Source organism: Pogona vitticeps, chromosome 3, assembly GCF_051106095.1.
Source record: "Pogona vitticeps strain Pit_001003342236 chromosome 3, PviZW2.1, whole genome shotgun sequence".
In the NCBI taxonomy this organism is placed as follows: Eukaryota; Metazoa; Chordata; class Lepidosauria; order Squamata; family Agamidae; genus Pogona; species Pogona vitticeps.
The window spans coordinates 17,559,980-17,578,675 of record NC_135785.1 but is presented as its reverse complement, the minus strand read 5'-3'; the positions used below and the strand labels follow the sequence as shown (position 1 = coordinate 17,578,675).

General features: G+C 39.3%; 1 protein-coding gene across 2 annotated transcripts in view; it reads left to right on the top strand.

Moving 5' to 3' along the window:
* The window catches only part of SEC62 (SEC62 preprotein translocation factor), a 29,732-nt gene extending 11,036 nt beyond the window's left edge, over positions 1-18,696 (top strand). For both annotated transcript variants that reach the window (XM_020793804.3, XM_020793803.3), the window contains exons 3-8: positions 1,115-1,220; positions 4,752-4,974; positions 7,106-7,198; positions 9,147-9,207; positions 10,582-10,701; positions 16,733-18,696. In XM_020793804.3, the coding sequence (XP_020649463.3) occupies positions 1,115-1,220; positions 4,752-4,974; positions 7,106-7,198; positions 9,147-9,207; positions 10,582-10,701; positions 16,733-17,199 (1,070 nt within the window). In that variant the 3' untranslated portion in view covers positions 17,200-18,696. The remainder of the gene's footprint in view (positions 1-1,114; positions 1,221-4,751; positions 4,975-7,105; positions 7,199-9,146; positions 9,208-10,581; positions 10,702-16,732) is intronic.

Below are 18,696 nucleotides of genomic sequence, written 5' to 3'. Positions count from 1 at the left end.
TCACTTGGCTGGAGTAGCACAGACAAAGGCACTCCCCTCCATGGCTGAGCATGGCACTACTGTTGCACTGTTGTTTTTCTGCTCAGTGTCTTTGGGCCCTGCCCCTAAAATGCCTACCAGTATTGGATTCTATAAGTTTTGGAGAGAAAGAAGACAATAACTACAGCATCTGATAAGCTGCATTTCCCTAGCTTTGTAGTTGAGCTCTGGGGACACATTTACGAAAGGGTAACTTCAACTGTTATGAGATTTGCTTCTGAGTAAACAGAAGCAAGACAGTGCTGCCGTATTTCTGAAAATTATGATAAAATGACAATAAAAATAATGTTTAAAATGTATATGGGGGGAAACAGTAGCATCTTACAGTTTTATATTCATTCGCTAGAAACATTTTTGGGCAGTTCTGATGTAAAACTTGCATTGATGGGATGGTGTCTTGTGTTATTTTCATGAATATGTACATTAGCAAAGCTAGGAAATCTCCAAATGTTTGGTTTCCTGAATCCCTAGAATTTGCTTCTAGTACATAGGCATTTTTATTTATTTTCTAATGCTTTATTTATTTTCTAATGCTACACAAGTTCATAGGGCCATACCCAAGCAAGGTATCATCCTGTTGCTTGCTTGGGTATAGTCCTATGAACTTGGTCTACACAGCAAGGTTCCCCTTGACAATTTTTGTCCAGTCGTGTCCGACTCTAGGGGGTGGCGCTCATCCCGCTCTTCAAGCCATAGAGCCAGCGTTTGTCTGAAGACAATCTTTCCATGGTCACATGGCCAGTGTGATTTAGACACGGAAAGTTAGATTCCCATCAGCTTCCCTCACATACCATGGTAAATTCCATGAGCTTCTCTCACATACCTCTCTATACTTCCCGTTAAGTCAAAGCTTAGGAAGAAAAAAGTAAGCACCTTTCATAGAGAATAGCTGGCACTGTTTCATGCCAGAATGTCATCCTGACCCCAGTTCTTCCAGCAGGCACTGTCTCTTCATAAACATAGATTGCTGATCCAATTCTGCCATTGGCTTGAGTAGCATCCAAGGATGAGTGCATTTCTCTGTTTAAGCACTTTTTTGATAGTTGCTTCTTTCCCCACCTCTGTTTTTCTTCAGCCTCGAAAGCTGTGGATTGTCTTTTGGATTCCAAATGGGCAAAAGCGAAGAAAGGAGAAGAAGCTCTGTTTACAACCCGAGAATCTGTAGTTGATTATTGCAACAGGTAAGAGCTTGGACTTTTAAAGTTACTGTAGACATTATGAATGCTGCTGTTCTCTGCCATCCAGACGTCCTTTGGGTAAATGGCTGTCGACATGATTCTCTGCTGGAAGAATGGAAATGATTTTTGTTAATTTCTCACTCTTGACTACAGTCTCTGACTACTTCACATGCTGCTCTGATTGATTCCCAACCTATTGAAAAGTGACTTCAGGGGAATCATGCGGGGTAGGCTGTCAGCAAAAATAATAATAATAATAATAAAATCCTTTGCCACAATCCATCCTACAGTGGAAGTCTATTGGATCTGACTCTTCCAAGACTTGGGGGGGGGTGTATTTCTGTTTGTGGAAGGATGTGTTTGGATCAAGCATTGCAACTTAGCAGGAATATGTGTAAGAGATTTGGAGCCTATGTGCAGTTCCCACTTCTAACATATTGTTGTGTACAGCCGTGGCCTTTTAATCCCTAGCTTCCCTATGCTAAGCAGGGAGGTCTGAATGGGAGATATTCTTGTGTCTGTGTCATCACAAGAAGCTTCTGCACAGTCAAGGTTCATGATTGCACAGATGTGCAAATAGGGAATCCAAAACATTGGGACTGGAGGTGGTATATGTGACTCCACCCATCTTACCCATTCTGGTTCCTATTTAGGCTTAACTACTGAATAATGCCTGGTAAAAACAGGATGTATCAAATGCCTTCTAATTATGTTATGGCTAGCAAATCAGAAGATGTTATTGTAATAGAAGTAGTCACTGAGTCAGTTTCTGGCTTGTTTTTGCCTTTAGAGCATCTCCTTAGGGAAGCAAGTCTGACACAGTAGAATTTTATTTGTATCCAAACATCCTGCAATGTTCTTAAGGATACATATAGCAAAATTACAGCACACTGCTGAAAGGTTTTGTTTGTGTGATTATGTGTGGCTGCAGCTGCTGTCTTGCTGTAACTGCATTAGCCATTTATGATGGAATTCATAAGGCATTGGGCCCAGATAAATTCAGATTAAAACCTGGTGCAAGGAAGCCTGGAATAATCTCTTCTGAATTGAGATTTTTTTGGTCTGTCAACAGCAGTCGTTCAAATTTGTTCTACGAGGGAGTTCTGATAAGTATTGAACTTTTTCCAGAAAAAATTGCCACACTGGTTTACATATTCCCCCAGAAAGTCAATGCACTTGCAACATCTGTCCTGCAGCTTCTTAAGTCCCTGCAAATAAAATTATTCCAACTGCTGGTGTAAACACTTATTTGCGGCATTAGTTGCCTCCAGAACACACCCAAATCGTTGTCCCTTTAGGTGTTTTTTGAGTTTGGGGAACAGATGATAGTCAGAAGGAGCCAGGAGAATAGGGTGGATGGGGCATCACTTGAAAGCCTAAGGACGTCAGTTTTGCCATTGTTTCTCCTGCAGTGTGTGATGAAGCATTGTCATGCAACAGGATGACACCTGCGGAGAGCTTTCCTTGACGTTTTTCCCTGATCTTTTACCTCAAATTTGTCAATAAAGCACAGTAATATTTGCATTGATGGTTAAAACCTGTTGGAGGTAGTCCACCAGCAGAAATCCCTTCTTATCCTAAAAAACCTGTTGCCATTTGCTTCTGCAATGACTTTTGCACTTGGAACTTCTTTGGCCTGGGGTAACCACTGTGCCTCCATTCCTTAAAAGGTTCCTTTGTCACAGGATCATAACAGTAGATCCATGTCTCATCACCAGTTACCAGTTTGCCCAGGAAATCTGACTCATTTCTTGCAAAATGTTCCAAAGCGGCCACCGATGACTCCACATGTTTGGTTTTCAAAGTTTGGGGATCCACTTTATTGCCAGGTTTCTCATTTCCAAGTCGTTGTGGATAATGGCACCAACTCTCTCACATTATATTCTCATATATGTAGCAATACTTTTGCCTCATATTTGGTGGTCCTCCGTGATCATGTCATGGATGGCTTTCACATTTGCAGGCACAGAGACAAAAACAGGCCTTCCACTGGGTTTCTCACTTTCAACACCGAAATGGCCAGTTTAAAAATTGACAACCCACTATCACCCATAGTTTGTGACATTTCATCATGGATCTGCTTTGCACCTTTCCCTTGGAGAAACAGGAACTTGATTATGGTCCTATGTTCTTCCATATTGATTTTTTCTGGAGGTGCCGCCATGTTCAATTTTGGATTGGAAAATGAAAGTTAGTTGATTTTTGCACAGTTGGATATAGACAAATTGGCCGATACACTGTGCAATTTATATCTTCCTAGCTCAATATTTTCTGGGTAAGACTCAATACTTATGAGCACCCCCAATAGTTTGGCATCACTTTTGTCTGCTTTCTGCCCAATGTGATAGCCTGGTCCAATGTAAAGAGGCACTTGTGGGGGTGTCAGTTCCTTCAGTTGAGTGCCTTTATCTCCAAACAGTTTCTTTCAAATAAGCCATAACGTTTTAATTCAGGAACAGTAGTTGGTTTAGGAGAACAATTAAAAAAACAGAGATGAGAAAACTGTCAATTAGCAGCTTGTTAACACCTTAAAGCAGCTTCTGCTGTTGATCTGTGCAAAGTAAATTTTCTGGTTGTTTCCCTGCTGCCTCCTGCAAATTGTTGTCTCCCGGCTACAGTGATTTCACCTGTGAAAACTCAATTTATTCAGGTGCGAAGCGGAGCAAATCAAACCATATCTTTCCTTTCCTGTAGTCACTTGCTCAGATTAGATGTTTATGGCTTTTGGAAGTAAATGAAACAGCTCATAAAGGATATTGTTTTTAAAAAATATTTTATTTCAGTTTTTAACCTGCCTATCTAGTGGCTAGGTCACTACTCTGGGTGGCTTACAATTAGGAAATCAGCATAAATGTAGAGTAAAATTCCATAACAGTATAAAGTAAAACATTAAACAGAAACCCTGCTAAGACTAATTGTATAAAAACATTCTAGATTAAAATAAAGGAGAAGTATTTTTCCACACGGGTCAACCCCCACATGGCCATGAGTATGACCTGCATTAAAGGCCAGGGCAGCAGCCCATGCCAGTGGCTAAAGGAGAAAGTTGAAGATGCTGGGTTTTGCCATCAGTGCTTTATGAAGAATTTCTTCGGGCTTAACCAGGGGTTTGAGCCCATTGTCAAACTCTGCACTGATAAAAAGAGGTTGATTTTCTATGTTATCCATTATGTATCTGCAAATGTCTATTATGAAATTTTAATGAGTTGGATAAATTAATAGTCTATTAAAATTTTGTGTTTTTGAGAAGGCAGGCTATTGCTGTATTCATGTGTTATATGTTATATGTTTTATGATATCTTTTAGTCACATACTGAAGGCGGTTTACAAAAGGAAAACCAAAGAGGCACAAAGCTTAGGATCTATCCTAAAGAATGCCATTAAATATAATGTTGAAGATTTATTTCACAGTCTTTTTAGCGAATCTGTAAAAAGCTAATACAGAATAGATGCTGGTTCTGAAGCTATTGTATCATATAAATTAACTCTAGTAGAGAAGTCTACAGTTAATTTATGATTTGATTTTTTTTAAAGGCTTCTGAAGAAACAGTTTTTTCATCGAGCCCTAAAAGTGATGAAAATGAAACCAGATAAGGACATAAAGAAAGAAAAGGAAAAAGAGAAAGGAAAGACAGAAAGTGGAAAAGAAGATGAGAGAAAGAGCAAAAAGGACAGTGGAAAGGAAGAAAAGGCTAAGAAAGAGAAGGAGAAGGAGAAAGAAAAGAAAAAAGATGGTGAGAAAGAAGAAGGAAAGAAGGTGAGTGTGAATTTCTAAGGCTAGTTAAAGTTAAATCATGATCTAAATAGTGGATTAAATAACATTCCATTCATAATGAAATGGAACTTTAGCAAAATAAATAATTACTGCAGTAAAGCCAGTTTTAAAGGGCCCCCTAAGACTTGCTGTTTGCCTGCCATCTCTCCTGATAATATTTTGGAGTCCCTGAAATAACAAAAATAATTTTGAGCAGAGGATGTTTAAAAGTCTGAACTGGACAATTTTACATACTCAACAAAACTATAAAATGTAAAGAACACGAAACCCAAGATTTATAAGAGAGGATTATAACACTCTTGCTGTTGTGTTAATAGAACTACTTACTAAAATATTTAACTAAGTATAGTTTCTGTTTTAAGAAGAATTGAAAGCCACTGCTGTACTGGAGAAGAATTTAGCAAAATCAGACTCTTATCCAGTATAATATGTATATGGGTAGGTCAAAAACTTATTTTATTTCAGTTACCACTACTGAGGATGAAAAACTTTTGAGACAGCATTCTCTCCACACAGTGGCCAAGTTGCAAATATCCATCCGGATCATCAGCCTTTCTACTTGACTATATTCCTATCTGATCTGGAATAAGGTTAAGTTTGTGTGCTTTGTTCCACTCCAGAACTTCCTCCAAAACCTGCTTTCCACTATTTTCTAGATCAGGAGATTGAAACAAGATATAGAGAGATATATTTTCCATATCCTGATGATACATCAGCCCAAAACTATACATGACTTTTCCCAGTTGTTTCATGCAGTGAATAGAAACCTGAGACACCCCAGTAGTGTCCCAGTGTTGCCCTCAGAAAAGACTGCAGCAACTTCAGCGCTATGCCTCAAAGCCAATCCAGCAAGATGGTTCAGAGTGAAAGCATGATATGATATCAACACTTGACAGTCCAGAAGAACCAGCTCAGCTGCAGTCTCCCTACCTATCTCCTTGCAAAAGCCATCTGCCAAGACAGTAAAGGCATTTTCAGTTCTGTAGTCAGGTAGATTTCAAAGGTTTTTCTAAGCATGCCATGGATTTTTTTTTTACCCTCTGCCGTTCTCTCATGTAAATTGTTCACATTTATTAATGAAATAAGAAATATTGGTGCACACATTTACAGTGGAGCATTTAAAATCCTCTTGATTATGAGTGGAAAGTTTAACAGGTGCTTCAATTTTTTAAGAGAGCCTTGTGGTGCAATAGTTAAACTGCTGTACTGCAGCCAAAACTGTGGTCACGACTCCAGGGTTCAATCCCATGTAGCTCAAGTTTCACTCAGCCTTCCATCCTTCCAAGATTGGTAAAATGAGTACCCAGCTTGCCGGGGTGGGGACAATGTGTAGCCTGCATAATGAACTTGTAAACCACCAGAGAGTGCTTTAAGCACTATGGGGCAGTATTTAATCAGCACACTTTGTTTTTTTTAAATTGAAATCAGTGGGAATTAAAAATTGTATAACTTTAGCTGGGTCTATTTTCAAACAGCAGTGGGTGACAGGTGCAGAACTGCTCGTGCAGATCTTTCTCTTCATAGTGATGGAATAATTACATGACTAGGATGTAGCACAGTGATCTGAAAAGAATGACGATTGTAAGAAGGGAAACACTGGGAAGATGGGCTGGAAAATTAGAGATTCTTTTTTCCAGTCTAATATGAAAAGTTAAACATTACTTAATCCAAATTTGATAAGCATGCATGATTACAATTTGTTTGGAAGTTTCTAGAATAAAGATATCCAAATAGAAATAGATTATATTAGAACTTGGTGTTCTAAGAGAAATCAGAGAATCAGTGGACAGAACAATCAGTAGTTGAATCTTTCTCATTGAGTGATCAGTCATCTCAAACTAAATAGTTAATATCAATTGTGTAGCTCCCTGGTCAAATTACATTCCTTGAACTGCATTCGTGTGTCATCGGTAGAAAGTTTTAAGGATATTTCTAGTGGTAAGGGTATGCCTAGGTTGAAGACCATAATCTAAATTAAAACCTGGTCTTTTGCCTTGTATAATTTTGACTCAAATGAGTAAGTGCTAGGTGGGTTCCTAAAATCCTTCTATCTCTAGTTTGTAAGAGTATGTTTTTGAGCTCTATTTCATTAATAATTTGTTTCCAATACTAGGATGAAACTCCTGGCACACCTAAGAAAAAAGAGACAAAAAGAAAATTTAAACTCGAGCCTCATGAAGATCAAGTTTTTCTGGATGGAAATGAGGTACAGTATCTAGTAATCTTTATTGCTGAAATGTTGACATTACCTGGCTGGAATGTTTACCAGTAATAAATACGTGGAGAATTCCAGTAGTCTGACTGGATTCTTCTAGATTTTTTTGGTAGCATAATAGAAAGCATTTTTTTTTCAGAATTATAAGTCTGTGGCTCCATCTGTTTAGGAAAACATGCAAAATTGCAGCTTGTAGCCATTTCAAGGTCATGGTTAGATTGATCTTAGTCTATTTTAACAAGGTGGTTCTTACATCCTGGCATTATTTCTTGTATGTCATCAAGGTTATATTTAGGGAAAGTACAAGCTTTCTGCTGTCTGAAAATACTGAAAAGCTACTGCCTTGGTCAACTGGACTATACATACTATAGTCTTACTCGGAATAAGGAAGAGCATAATTCATTTTACTCTAAGTTAAGCACAAAGAGTGAGCAGTGACTAGGTGGTTGCTTAATCTTTACCTGTCCATTATTTTATCTTGGGTTGTCCCCACCCCCCACAATCCATTTTTTTCATAGATGTACATTTGTGACACCAAGTGTGTCACAAATGTACATCTCATGCAGATTGCATGAAAATGGTGAGTGATGGACAATTAGGCACCTTTACATGCAACTGCATTCCTCTTCCAAACACAACCCAGTTGACATTTCTGAATAGCACTGTTCCATGTTCCCAGATTTGAGTTGGTCAGAGCAAGTGTGTTAATACAAAGACATAGACCTAGTTGTCATTGAAGTAGTAAACTTATGAGAGGAGTGCACTCTTCACAATTTTGAAGGGAATGCATACCACAGGAAAACAGAAACACCATAAAAACCTAGACAACATGTGAAAGCACTGCAGCTTTGTCATTCCCCAACATGCATATCAGAAACTTTTCCAGTGAACAAGTGTTGAAGAATATGAACCTTTTCCTTCAGTCTGAAGTTTTACAGGATAGAGTTGAAGGGAAGGAATTCAATGAGAACCATCTCGGTACCTTGAGTTCTTTCAGATTATGATGAAAATGTGAGGTGAAGAGGAGGCAACATTGCTGGAAGCTGAGGAGTAGGCTTGGTTATTTCTAGTTTTGGCACAGCCAAACCACACAGAATGTAATGGGGTGGGCTCAGTTACTATTCATAACTTATTCCTTATTTTAGAACATTTTGAGAACCTGGATATTGGCTGTATATTTGGGCATTAGTCTGCTCTTCCTTTTACAAAATCAAGACCTTGGAAGTTGTATCTGTTGCTTACGTTCTCTAGTGCTTAGGGCAGGTGAATAAGACACAGTCAGCTTCATTGAGAGGAATTATGATAGTTTCTTATAAACACACAGATCCTACTATATCACAGAAGCATGTGACTTCTTCGAGTTACAAATCAGACTTTAGAAAATCATAGCAACTGTCTTTTGATCCATAGACAATAAAATATGTGATAACTGAGTCAAATCATGTAGAACAAATGGAAATAGTTTCTATAGACCAAGTCCTTTCATCCAGATTCTGAAATTCAGGATTTCTGGATTTAAGTCAAGTAGCTAGTTTTAACTGACTTAATTCAGATGCAAACTATGTTTAACTAAACTCATGTGAGCAAAAAGTCAACTTACCTTTTAATTGGATAAGCAGATAGTAAACACAGAACTTGGGATTTTTACCTTACTGTACATCATTTCTCACACATTTATTTCAAACTTAGCAATGTTGTCACCCATTCACCGAGTTTGGAAGGAATTTTTTAAGACTTGTTTTCACAACCCTAAATAACCTGTTAATGTTAGGTAACATGAGAGTACCTTTCAACAGGAATGTGTGAATAGATAGACCTTTGATCTTGGCCAGCAAAGCATGAACCCATGCCAAAAAGATCATATCCAAAAAGGATAATTCTCATAATTCTTTGTATTTCAGAATCTGTTTTAATTTTTCTGTGATTGTTCTTCTTACAGGTATATGTGTGGATTTATGACCCAGTTCATTTTAAAACATTTGCTATGGGACTCATACTTGGTAAGTAAGAACGAGCCTTAATGAGCAAACGAGGCATTGCCACCAAACAAACTACTTGCTTCTCAGCACAGCTGTGGCTTTCCCAAGGGCAAAGGTCTTTTTTTTTTTTGCCTTTTTGAAACTTTGTTTATTAATAGGCATCCTTCAGTCTTGAAAGACTATGGTAAAGTGCTCTGAATAGAGGTCTTGGAACAGTGTCTAGTGTGGCTGACAATCCCTTCCACACTGAAGACAAATACAATCTGTCCCCTTGTCCAGCTCCCTAATTTTGCTGGTTTCGTAATTTCTTTGCCTCAGTCTGCTCAGTGCCTCTTCATATTGGGAGAGGTCATGCTGCACTGCCTGCCTCCAGGCTGAACACTCAGATGTCAAGGTTTCCCATCTGTTGAAGTCCATTCCTGAGGCCTTCAGATCCGGCTTGCAGATATCCTTGTATTGCAGCTGTGGTCTCCCTCTGGGGCGCTTTCCCTGCACTAATTTTCCATACAGGAGATCTTTTGAAATCCGACTGTCAGCCATTCTCACAACATGCCCGAGCCAACGTAGACGTCGCTGTTTCAGTAATGTATACATGCTAAAAATTGCAGCTGGTTCCAGAACTACACTATTTGGAGCTTTGCATATATGCCAGTAATATTACAACTACAATAGACTGTGAAGTTCTCCTACACCATTAGAATCGGAGATCTACAAGTTTCTGTTTGTTTCAGTGAAACTGGCATAAAAGAAATCCTGGGGGACAGTGTCCTATCAGATCAGAAAAGGGCCTTTTCAATGACCAGCGACAAGAAACTCTGGGCAGTTTTTCCCTGGATACTGGTTGTTCATCCATGCTCCCAACTTGCAATCCACCACATCCTGTCAGTTCTGCTCCATTCCATTCCTTTATTTTATAAGCAAAATAGGGTACTAAATAGTTAATTTATCGACCTCTATCCCTGCTGATGCAAATAATTCCTTTTTTTTTTTTTTTTTGTATTCACAATGTCAGGATTCTTTGGATGTCTTAGAAACCATTTTCCATATTCCACTTCTACCATATGACAGCACCTGCTGGAAGCCTTTGCAGGAGATTGACCAATGTAACCAAAATGTAAAACAAACACTCCATTATCCATTGCCATCTGGGTACAGAATCACCATACCTTGCAGTAAAATTATTCTCCTGTTTCTTTCCTTTCTTGAACCTCATAGCAATCATTCTACAGAAGATATTTCTGTCTGAACTGGGGGTGAGGAGAGCAGGATTTGGGTTTGGTGGGTTTTTTCCCCAGATGGCTGATAATGTAGCTGATTATACCTCTTAATCCATTTATATTAAAATCTCATGATTATTTCTCTTGATTAATCCCTCTTGCTCTCTTTTTTCAATAGTGACTGCTGTTATAGCTGCAACTCTCTTCCCACTCTGGCCTGCAGAGATGCGAGTAGGAGTTTATTATCTCAGCGTGGGGGCAGGCTGTTTCGTGGCCAGCATTCTCCTCTTGGCTGTTGGTATGTATTGTTTTTCTTCTCCCCTTCACCAAGCGCCCTCTGCAGTTTGGCTTTAAAGCTCCCTATAGGCTGACACAGTGTGACTGTTTCCCAGGTGGCCACTATATGTCACCCTTGTGCCAGCTGAAGTACAAGTGACTGCAAATGACTGTCTTTATACTAGTTGATTTCATTCTGTGAGAAGCATAGTGTTTTGTTGGCCATTTCAAGTCTCGTGGGGCAGCCTAAGTGCATCAGTCCCTGCAGAGATGTCTTGTCTACTCTTTCTCTTAGTGCTCTTGTAGCAATGGCTTTTCAGAATTATGCTTACTTTTTGAGGGTCTGTTCAAGCTGTCTTTACTTCCTGGAGCAGCAACTGGTGCCAGACATTTCTATCCAGTGTTTTTGAAGGGGTGATGGCAGTTTTAAATGAGTGAAAAAGCTAATTACTCTAGATTTCTATTGCGTTTATTTGATTATTTGGCATTTAATTGCATGTTTCATGGGATTTTGTAATGTTACTTTATTTGTTGGCAGCAAGATTATTTAAATAGCCAGTGTGATTTAGAAAAAAGCTAAAGACCCATCTCTTCAGGCAGGCGTTTAACAATTTCAACTAAATCTCTGAACCCCATTTCAGCAAATAATTTTAATCTTTTCATGTTTTAATGTCGGGGACGTGGTGGCGCTGTGGGCTAAACCGCAGAAGCATTTGTGTGCTGCAGGGTCAGAAGACCAGCAGTCGTAAGATCGAATCCACGCAATGGAGTGAGCTCCCGTCGCTTTGTCCCAGCTCCTTGCCAACCTAGCAGTTCGAAAGCATGCACATGCGAGTAGATAAATAGGTACCACCTCGGTGGGAAGGTAAACAGCGTTCCGTGTATAGCCGCGCTGGCCACGTGACAATGGAAACTGTGTCCAGACAAACTCTGGCTCTACGGCTTGGAAATGGGGATGAACACCGCCCCCTAGAGTCGAACACGACTGACTAAAATGTCAAGGGGAACCTTTACCTTTACTATTGTTTAATTTATCTTTTAATATTTAACTTACTGTGTTTTTAAATTGTGTGAATTTTTTAATGTTGTGAACTGCTTTGGGTCCCTTGTTGGGAGAAATGTGGCATATAAATAAAACTAATAATAATAATAGTAATACCCTGTTCCCCCAAAAATAAGACCTAACCTGAAAATAAGCCCTAGTATGATTTTTCAGGATGCTCGTAATATAAGCCCTACCCCAAAAATAAGTCCTAGTTAAATGAAACCTTGCCTTCCACCATTGTGCCGCATTGTGCAGCAACCAGAAGAAGATGACATGACGGTAAAATAAAACATCCCCTGAAAATAAGCCCTAATGTATTTTAGAGCAAAAATTAATAAATAGCCAGTGTGATATAAGACCCTGTCTTATTATTGGGGAAACACTGTAGTATAAGATATCAAATAAACTGGCTGAATAGTCAGTGAGTTAGATCCAGAGGGTGGGAGTTTGATTTCTCACTATGCTTCCTACAAGCACAACCAGCCTGTGTGGCCTTGAGCAAGCTGCATAGTCTCAGTGGGCTCCTGAAGAAGGGAATGGTAAGCCACTTCAGAGTACTCTTTACCTAGAAAACCGTGAAAAGGGTCACCATAAATCAGAATTGACTTTATGCCACACAATTATTATTAAGATACTAGATATGCATTGGATAAGTAATTGGTGGTTGGCTGCTTTCTAATGTAGTTTCAAGAGTCTTTCCCTCTATTTATAGAATCATGGAAAGACTGTAGATAGTTTTTGTTAAATAATAAATATTGGGTGACTGGCTATGTTTAGCTTTTTCTTCAGCTTTACTGTTGCAATAGAAGAAAAAAGTTGTCCTCATGCTGAAAAGTAGGTGGAACTTAAGACACCAAGAAGGATATTATGTGCAACTTTGGTGTGAGACTGGTTTTGTCTGGAAAAGCATATAGAGGATTATTTCCTTATTTCTGCAGAAAGAGGGGACCCACTAAGATGGTCTGCCCTTGCAGAGTACTGGATCCTACTGGATTCCAGGATGCCATGTGAGGGATACCAGCTGATCTGGTTGCCACTCCTGTCAAAGCCCAGGTGGCTGGCTGGCATACCTCAGCAACCCAGGCAGTTAATACAATTGCAACTGAACGGCATCTCCAGAGCTGTAAAAATCATGTCAGAGATCTACCTGGTAGCAATAAAGACTTGCCAGAAGAGCCTATTAAACCCAGGCAGTTAATACAATCGCAACTGAACGCCATCTCCAGAGCTGTAAAAATCATGTCAGAGATCTACCTGGTAGCAATAAAGACTTGCCAGAAGAGCCTATTATTTTAAACAGATAAATGAAGCACAAAATCATCAGGCTGAATTATTTTGTATTGTGCACAATTTATCCGGAACTGGCCACAGTAATAAGCCTCCCACTAACATTGCCTGTGACAAGTTTGTGGCATTTTTTAAAAACAAAGTGGAGGCCGTCCGGCAGGGTCCTGACCACCATACTTTGTCAGACTGAGTTGAAATATCCATTGCACTGACTTGTCCGGTTATCTTAGACTAATTTCAGCATGTGACATCATCTGAGGTCAACAAGGTGTTTGAGCCCTGTAGGGCCATCACAATCTCCCTACATCCTTGCCTCGATTTTAATAGCTGCCAGGCCGATATCAGCAGAATGGACCACATGGATCAATAATGCATCTTTCCTTGAGGGCTGGGTTCTATAAGCCTTCAAGGAGACACACAGGCCCATTTGAAAAAAAAAAAAACCTGGCAGTGGAGGACTGTAATAATTACAACCCTGTTGCCAATGTTCCCTTTTTGAGCAAGCTAGTGGACAGGGTAGTGGCTGCAGGCTCTTCTGAAGGAAACCAATGCCCTTGATTCTATCCAGTCTGGGTTTGGGCTGTGTCATGGCATGGAGACAACATTGATCACCCTGCACAATGACCTTCTGAGGGAGGCTGAAAGAGGCAAGGTGTCCCTGCTGGTCCTTCTTGATTTCTTAGTGGCCTTTGACCATGGTATCCTCCTAGGGAGGCTCCAATCCTTCCTCAAGGGCCGTTACCAGAAAGTGAAGATTGTTTCCTCCCACTGGATTCTCATTTGTGGAGTACCCCAGAATGATCATTTCCCCCTTGCTGTTTAACATCTATATGAGACCACTGGGAGAAGTCATCCAGACATTTGGGGTGGCGTATCATCAATATGCACGTGACATTCAACTCTACCTCTCCTTGCATCCTTTGGCTCGGATAATGTCTTGTTCCTTGAGTGCTGCCTGGCCGCTGTGCTGGAGCAGATGCAGGACAATAGATTGAGGTTGAACAAGATGGAGGTCCACCCGGTGGGAGCCCCTGGTGCCTGTAGTTTGGGTTGCTCCCTCTCCTATTCTCTCTCTGCCAGGAATTAGGTGCTCGGCCTAGGCATTTTTCTGGACCCAGCGCTATCAGTGGAGAACCAGGTAGTGTTTGTGGTCTGATCTGCCTATTTCTAGCTTAGATGGATTGTGCAATGACACCCTTACCTGGACACCCAGTCGCTCACCACATTGGTCCATGTACTAGTTGTCTCAAGAATAAACTACTGTAATGCTCTTTACATGGACCTTCCCTTGAGGCTGACATGGAAACTCCAGCAGATCTAGAATATGGCGGCCAGGCTATACTCAGTAAATACCAACACATCTCCCCAACTCTGGCTGCATTATACTGGTTACCTGTCTGCTTCTGTGCCAACCTCAAGGTGATGATTTAACATATAAAGCCCTAAACAGTTTGGGACCTTGGGACCTGACAGAACGCCTCCTTCCAGCAAGAAGTGCCCATCTGCCTGGCCCCCTCACTGATGACCTTTTTAAAAAAAACCCTAAAATCTTGTGTGTTTAGACAGGCATTTCCATCAGTGGAAACTCATTGAATATTTTAGCCACTGAGTCAGTTCTATCACCTTTTAAATATTTAATGATCATGTGTAATTGTTAATTTTTAATTGTTTTATTTTATGGTGCTTATATGTTGATTTTACTTTATGTGGTAGTATTGTTTTACTGTTTGATCATGTTGTGAATCACCCAGAGTGACCTTAGGCTAGATGGGCGGTATAGAGATCAAAGCAAATCAAATCAAACCAATAAATAAAGTAGAAGAGTAGAAGGCTCCCTTGAGGATCTCTTCATATTGTCATATTTCATATGAGACAGCAGCTAATTTGATAGTTGTGTATTTCTAACTAACTACAAATATTTTACTGACTAGTACTAAAATAGACAAATACTAAAGTAAATCCATATTTGGTAGTAAAATAAAGCTAAAAGGAAAATGTTCAAAAGAACGAGACTGTTTTTTTTTTTTTTAATGAAGAGCAGGGCGAGAGGTATATGGAAAATCAAACAAGCAGTCCTGTGACACCTGAAAGACTATCAAGTTGAATTTAGCAAGAGCTTTTATGGATTATAAAGTCATCCTCTATTCATCACCCCCCAAGGACCATCTGTGATTCTTAGCAACTACTGCTTCACCACCATCATGGTTGATTTTTGCATTTCTGTTACATTTCATGCTCACATCCTAAACATTCCCTGGTCCTATAGAAATGTCTGACTACTGAGGGTACATTATCTTCATCTGAAGTAAGCTACAAGCTGAAATTCTCTTGTACTTGTTGTAGCTTGAAGATATACCTGCAGATGTTTGCAGGGGTTACACCCAGCACTCTGTTTTGCATACCAGACTGTACAATTCAGTATGCAACTGCACCTGCAGCACTGTTTGCTAGATATGGCTTGTACCATGGTGTAGCTTTTGAAGTGGCTTGTGCAACTTTCAGTTCCACAGGTTTAGATAACAGGGTAGGATTTTGGCTACAGTCCACTACTTATGCCAAATAAAACTTGTTGGTCTTTAAGATGCCCCAATTCTCCTTGTTTTTGTTTCAGTAGGTTAACAGCTACTCACATCCATTTCCTGTTGAGAAGTTCTAGTATTCAGATTAGCAAAATTAAATATGGTGCATTGACACAGCAGGCTGATATCAGTAAATAAGAAAATTCTATTGGATCAAATTTCATTCCAGATGTTCTTGCAAATGCAAGGTGCAATCCAAGCTGATGACTGACTTTACAAACTCATATAAATAAATGATATTTGTGTTTTTAATTACAGTAAGAATGTTCAGAGTACCTTTTTCCAGTAGGAATGTATTAAGGCAGCATTTCACAAACTGGGGGCTGAAAACCCCCCAGTAGCATTATCCTACACTATCTTGCAGGCAGTGGGAATTGATGAGTGAGCAAAATCAGACTGTGCAACTTTTGAGAGAATGAAAGAAAGCAGACAATGGAGTGATCAGCCTAAAATCTATAGCAATAAAAGACCAAGAAGAGAGATTTTAAAAATCACAAGATAAATAAAACTAACATGGCTCGATCCCATGACAGGAAAAGCCTGAGAGAAAACATACCAGTAGATCTGAAGCTGGCATGTCAAAATAAAATTGTCAGCAACTGCTTAATATTCCCAGGTAACGGATTCCAGCTTCTTGGCAGTTGTAAGATTTACCTCCAGGTCACAAAGCACCACCTTGAGTGCCTATCCCAGATAGAACAGTTATTGAACTACTATATTATCTGCAATAATACTGTCTTTCAAATATGATAGATACCTAAACCGCTGGCTCAACAAGTGAAGAAATAGAGAATGTCAGGAGTAAAATAGGAACTGGGTGGTTGCACTTCTGTTTTTAAAACTGAGATCTGTATATCATAAATAGAGGTGGGGAGATTCTAGCCTTTTCAGATGTTTGAGCTGCTGCTTAGATGAGGAAAGCAATATATAGAAAGAACGGAGATGGGATGATCCTGGTCCTTTCATATGCCTTATTTGCCTTTTAAATGCTAGCCTCACGGTTTTAGTGGGTTGAACTAACATAAATAACTTGGGATTTTGATTCTATTTACATTTAGGGCAGTTGTTTTTACCAATTACAGTTGTAGCTCTGACTACTGTTAATATCCTATTTAAAATATATGCACATTTTTTTCTGATAGCCCGCTGCATCCTCTTCCTTATCATCTGGCTGATAACTGGTGGAAGGCATCACTTCTGGTTTTTGCCAAACCTGACCGCTGATGTTGGCTTCATTGACTCCTTCAGACCTCTGTATACACATGAGTACAAAGGCCCAAAAGCTGACTCAAAGAAAGAGGAGAAGCCTGAATCCAAAAAGCAGCCCAAATCTGACAGTGAAGAAAAATCAGATAGTGAGAGAAAAGAGGATGAAGATGTCAAAGCCAATCCACTGGGAAGCTTGGGGTCAGAAGGTTCTGGAGGTGAACGGAATTCAGATACAGACAGTGACAGACGGGAGGATGATCGATCCCAGCATAGTAGTGGCAATGGAAATGATTTTGAAATGATAACAAAAGAAGAACTTGACCAGCAAACAGACGAAGAAGATTGTGAAGAAGAGGAAGAAGAGGAGCAAGAGACTAGACCTTTACATGAACAATCATAAATCAGTGGTGGTTTGGGACTGAATATCGTGCAGGTAGTTGGATTTTCTATGTTGGCTGGTACACCATCTTGACAGTGTTCTTTTCTTATTTGCTGAATATACACTTTAGCCAAACAGCTTTATAACGTAGTTCTTGATTCATTTTACAGTTAAAAACACATCTCAATACAGTTCTAAGTAATCTAATGTATATTTTACAAGAAGCAATTTGTTTCACAACTTCTCAATTGGTAGATGTTTTGGTCTATCTAGGGGGTGTCATTAAGCATACTGAAGAACATAGTTTGCTTAATAATATTTTGGAAGATCACATGTTTTCAGCTTATGGAACAATAATTTAAAATGATAATTGTTGATTGACCAAGTTACTCCTGGTAGGCTAATTTGATTGCTGCTTACAACAAAGTATTTTTCAGTACACCTTATTAATGCTGTTATTATTCTTCAACTTCTCTTAGAACTTTTTTTGTTAAGAAGAAAACTCCCCCCCAAAAAACGTACAAGTTAGTGCTGACTTGGCTGTAGAGTTTTAAGCTTCTTTTTAACTGTGTGCAACCAGCTTAGGAAATCCAACCTGTTCTCTCCACCTGGTTCAGAGCAACAAAGTCATCTCTAGCAGGTGAAAAAAAAAGACAGCATAATTTGAAGGTTATAGCTGTTGTCTTGACCTGCCCCATCATAATATGAGAAGTGTATTCTGTACATAACATACAAATAAAGCAAACCCCTTATTTTACCTGTTCCTTATTATCTGAAAATTTTATCCTGTTTTCAGTTTGTACAATTAAAAGCCATTTCAGGATGTGTGTGTTAGAGAAATGCAAGTTGTGAGGACCTCACAGAACCAATGAGATTGTCAGCTGTATCCATGGTGGCTTTTAGTTCTGTGCCAACATTCCATGTATTCAAGTCCACGAAAATTGATTCTAATGCAACAGAAGCAGACAGCATAGCTCTGTGTATGCCTTAATGTTAATCCTTGATTTCTTTCTGTCTTCAGAAAGTGGGGTACTGTATTTGATGAGTAGACACTGCCATGGAGAGAGTATTTCTCTCTCCAGAAGGATAGGCTTAAAGATTTTTTAAAAAGAGCTCGTACAAAAAATAACCAAGACCAAATAATTTCTTGCAGTCTTGAAGGAGTTTGATTATTCACTTTCTGTCCTGCACATCCTTTATTTGACTGACTTGGGAGACCATTGTGTGTTTAGTTCTATAAACATTTTAAAAGTTAAGACTTTACACCATTCCTCTGAATCACTGAATTTCAGCCTAAAACTGGAATTACAAATACAGATTCAGTTCTTTCCTAGCAAAGTGACTGTGAGGACATAATGCTAGTTACTTCCTTGCATTTTCAGTAGTTGACTTAACAGATCTCTCATTTTCTTCTTGAACTGCTTTTTCCATCACCAGTGTTTTGACTGAAGATGTTAATTTTTCTGATTGTGCAAATATATACATTTTATGTGTGCATTGATAAAAACCATTCACAAA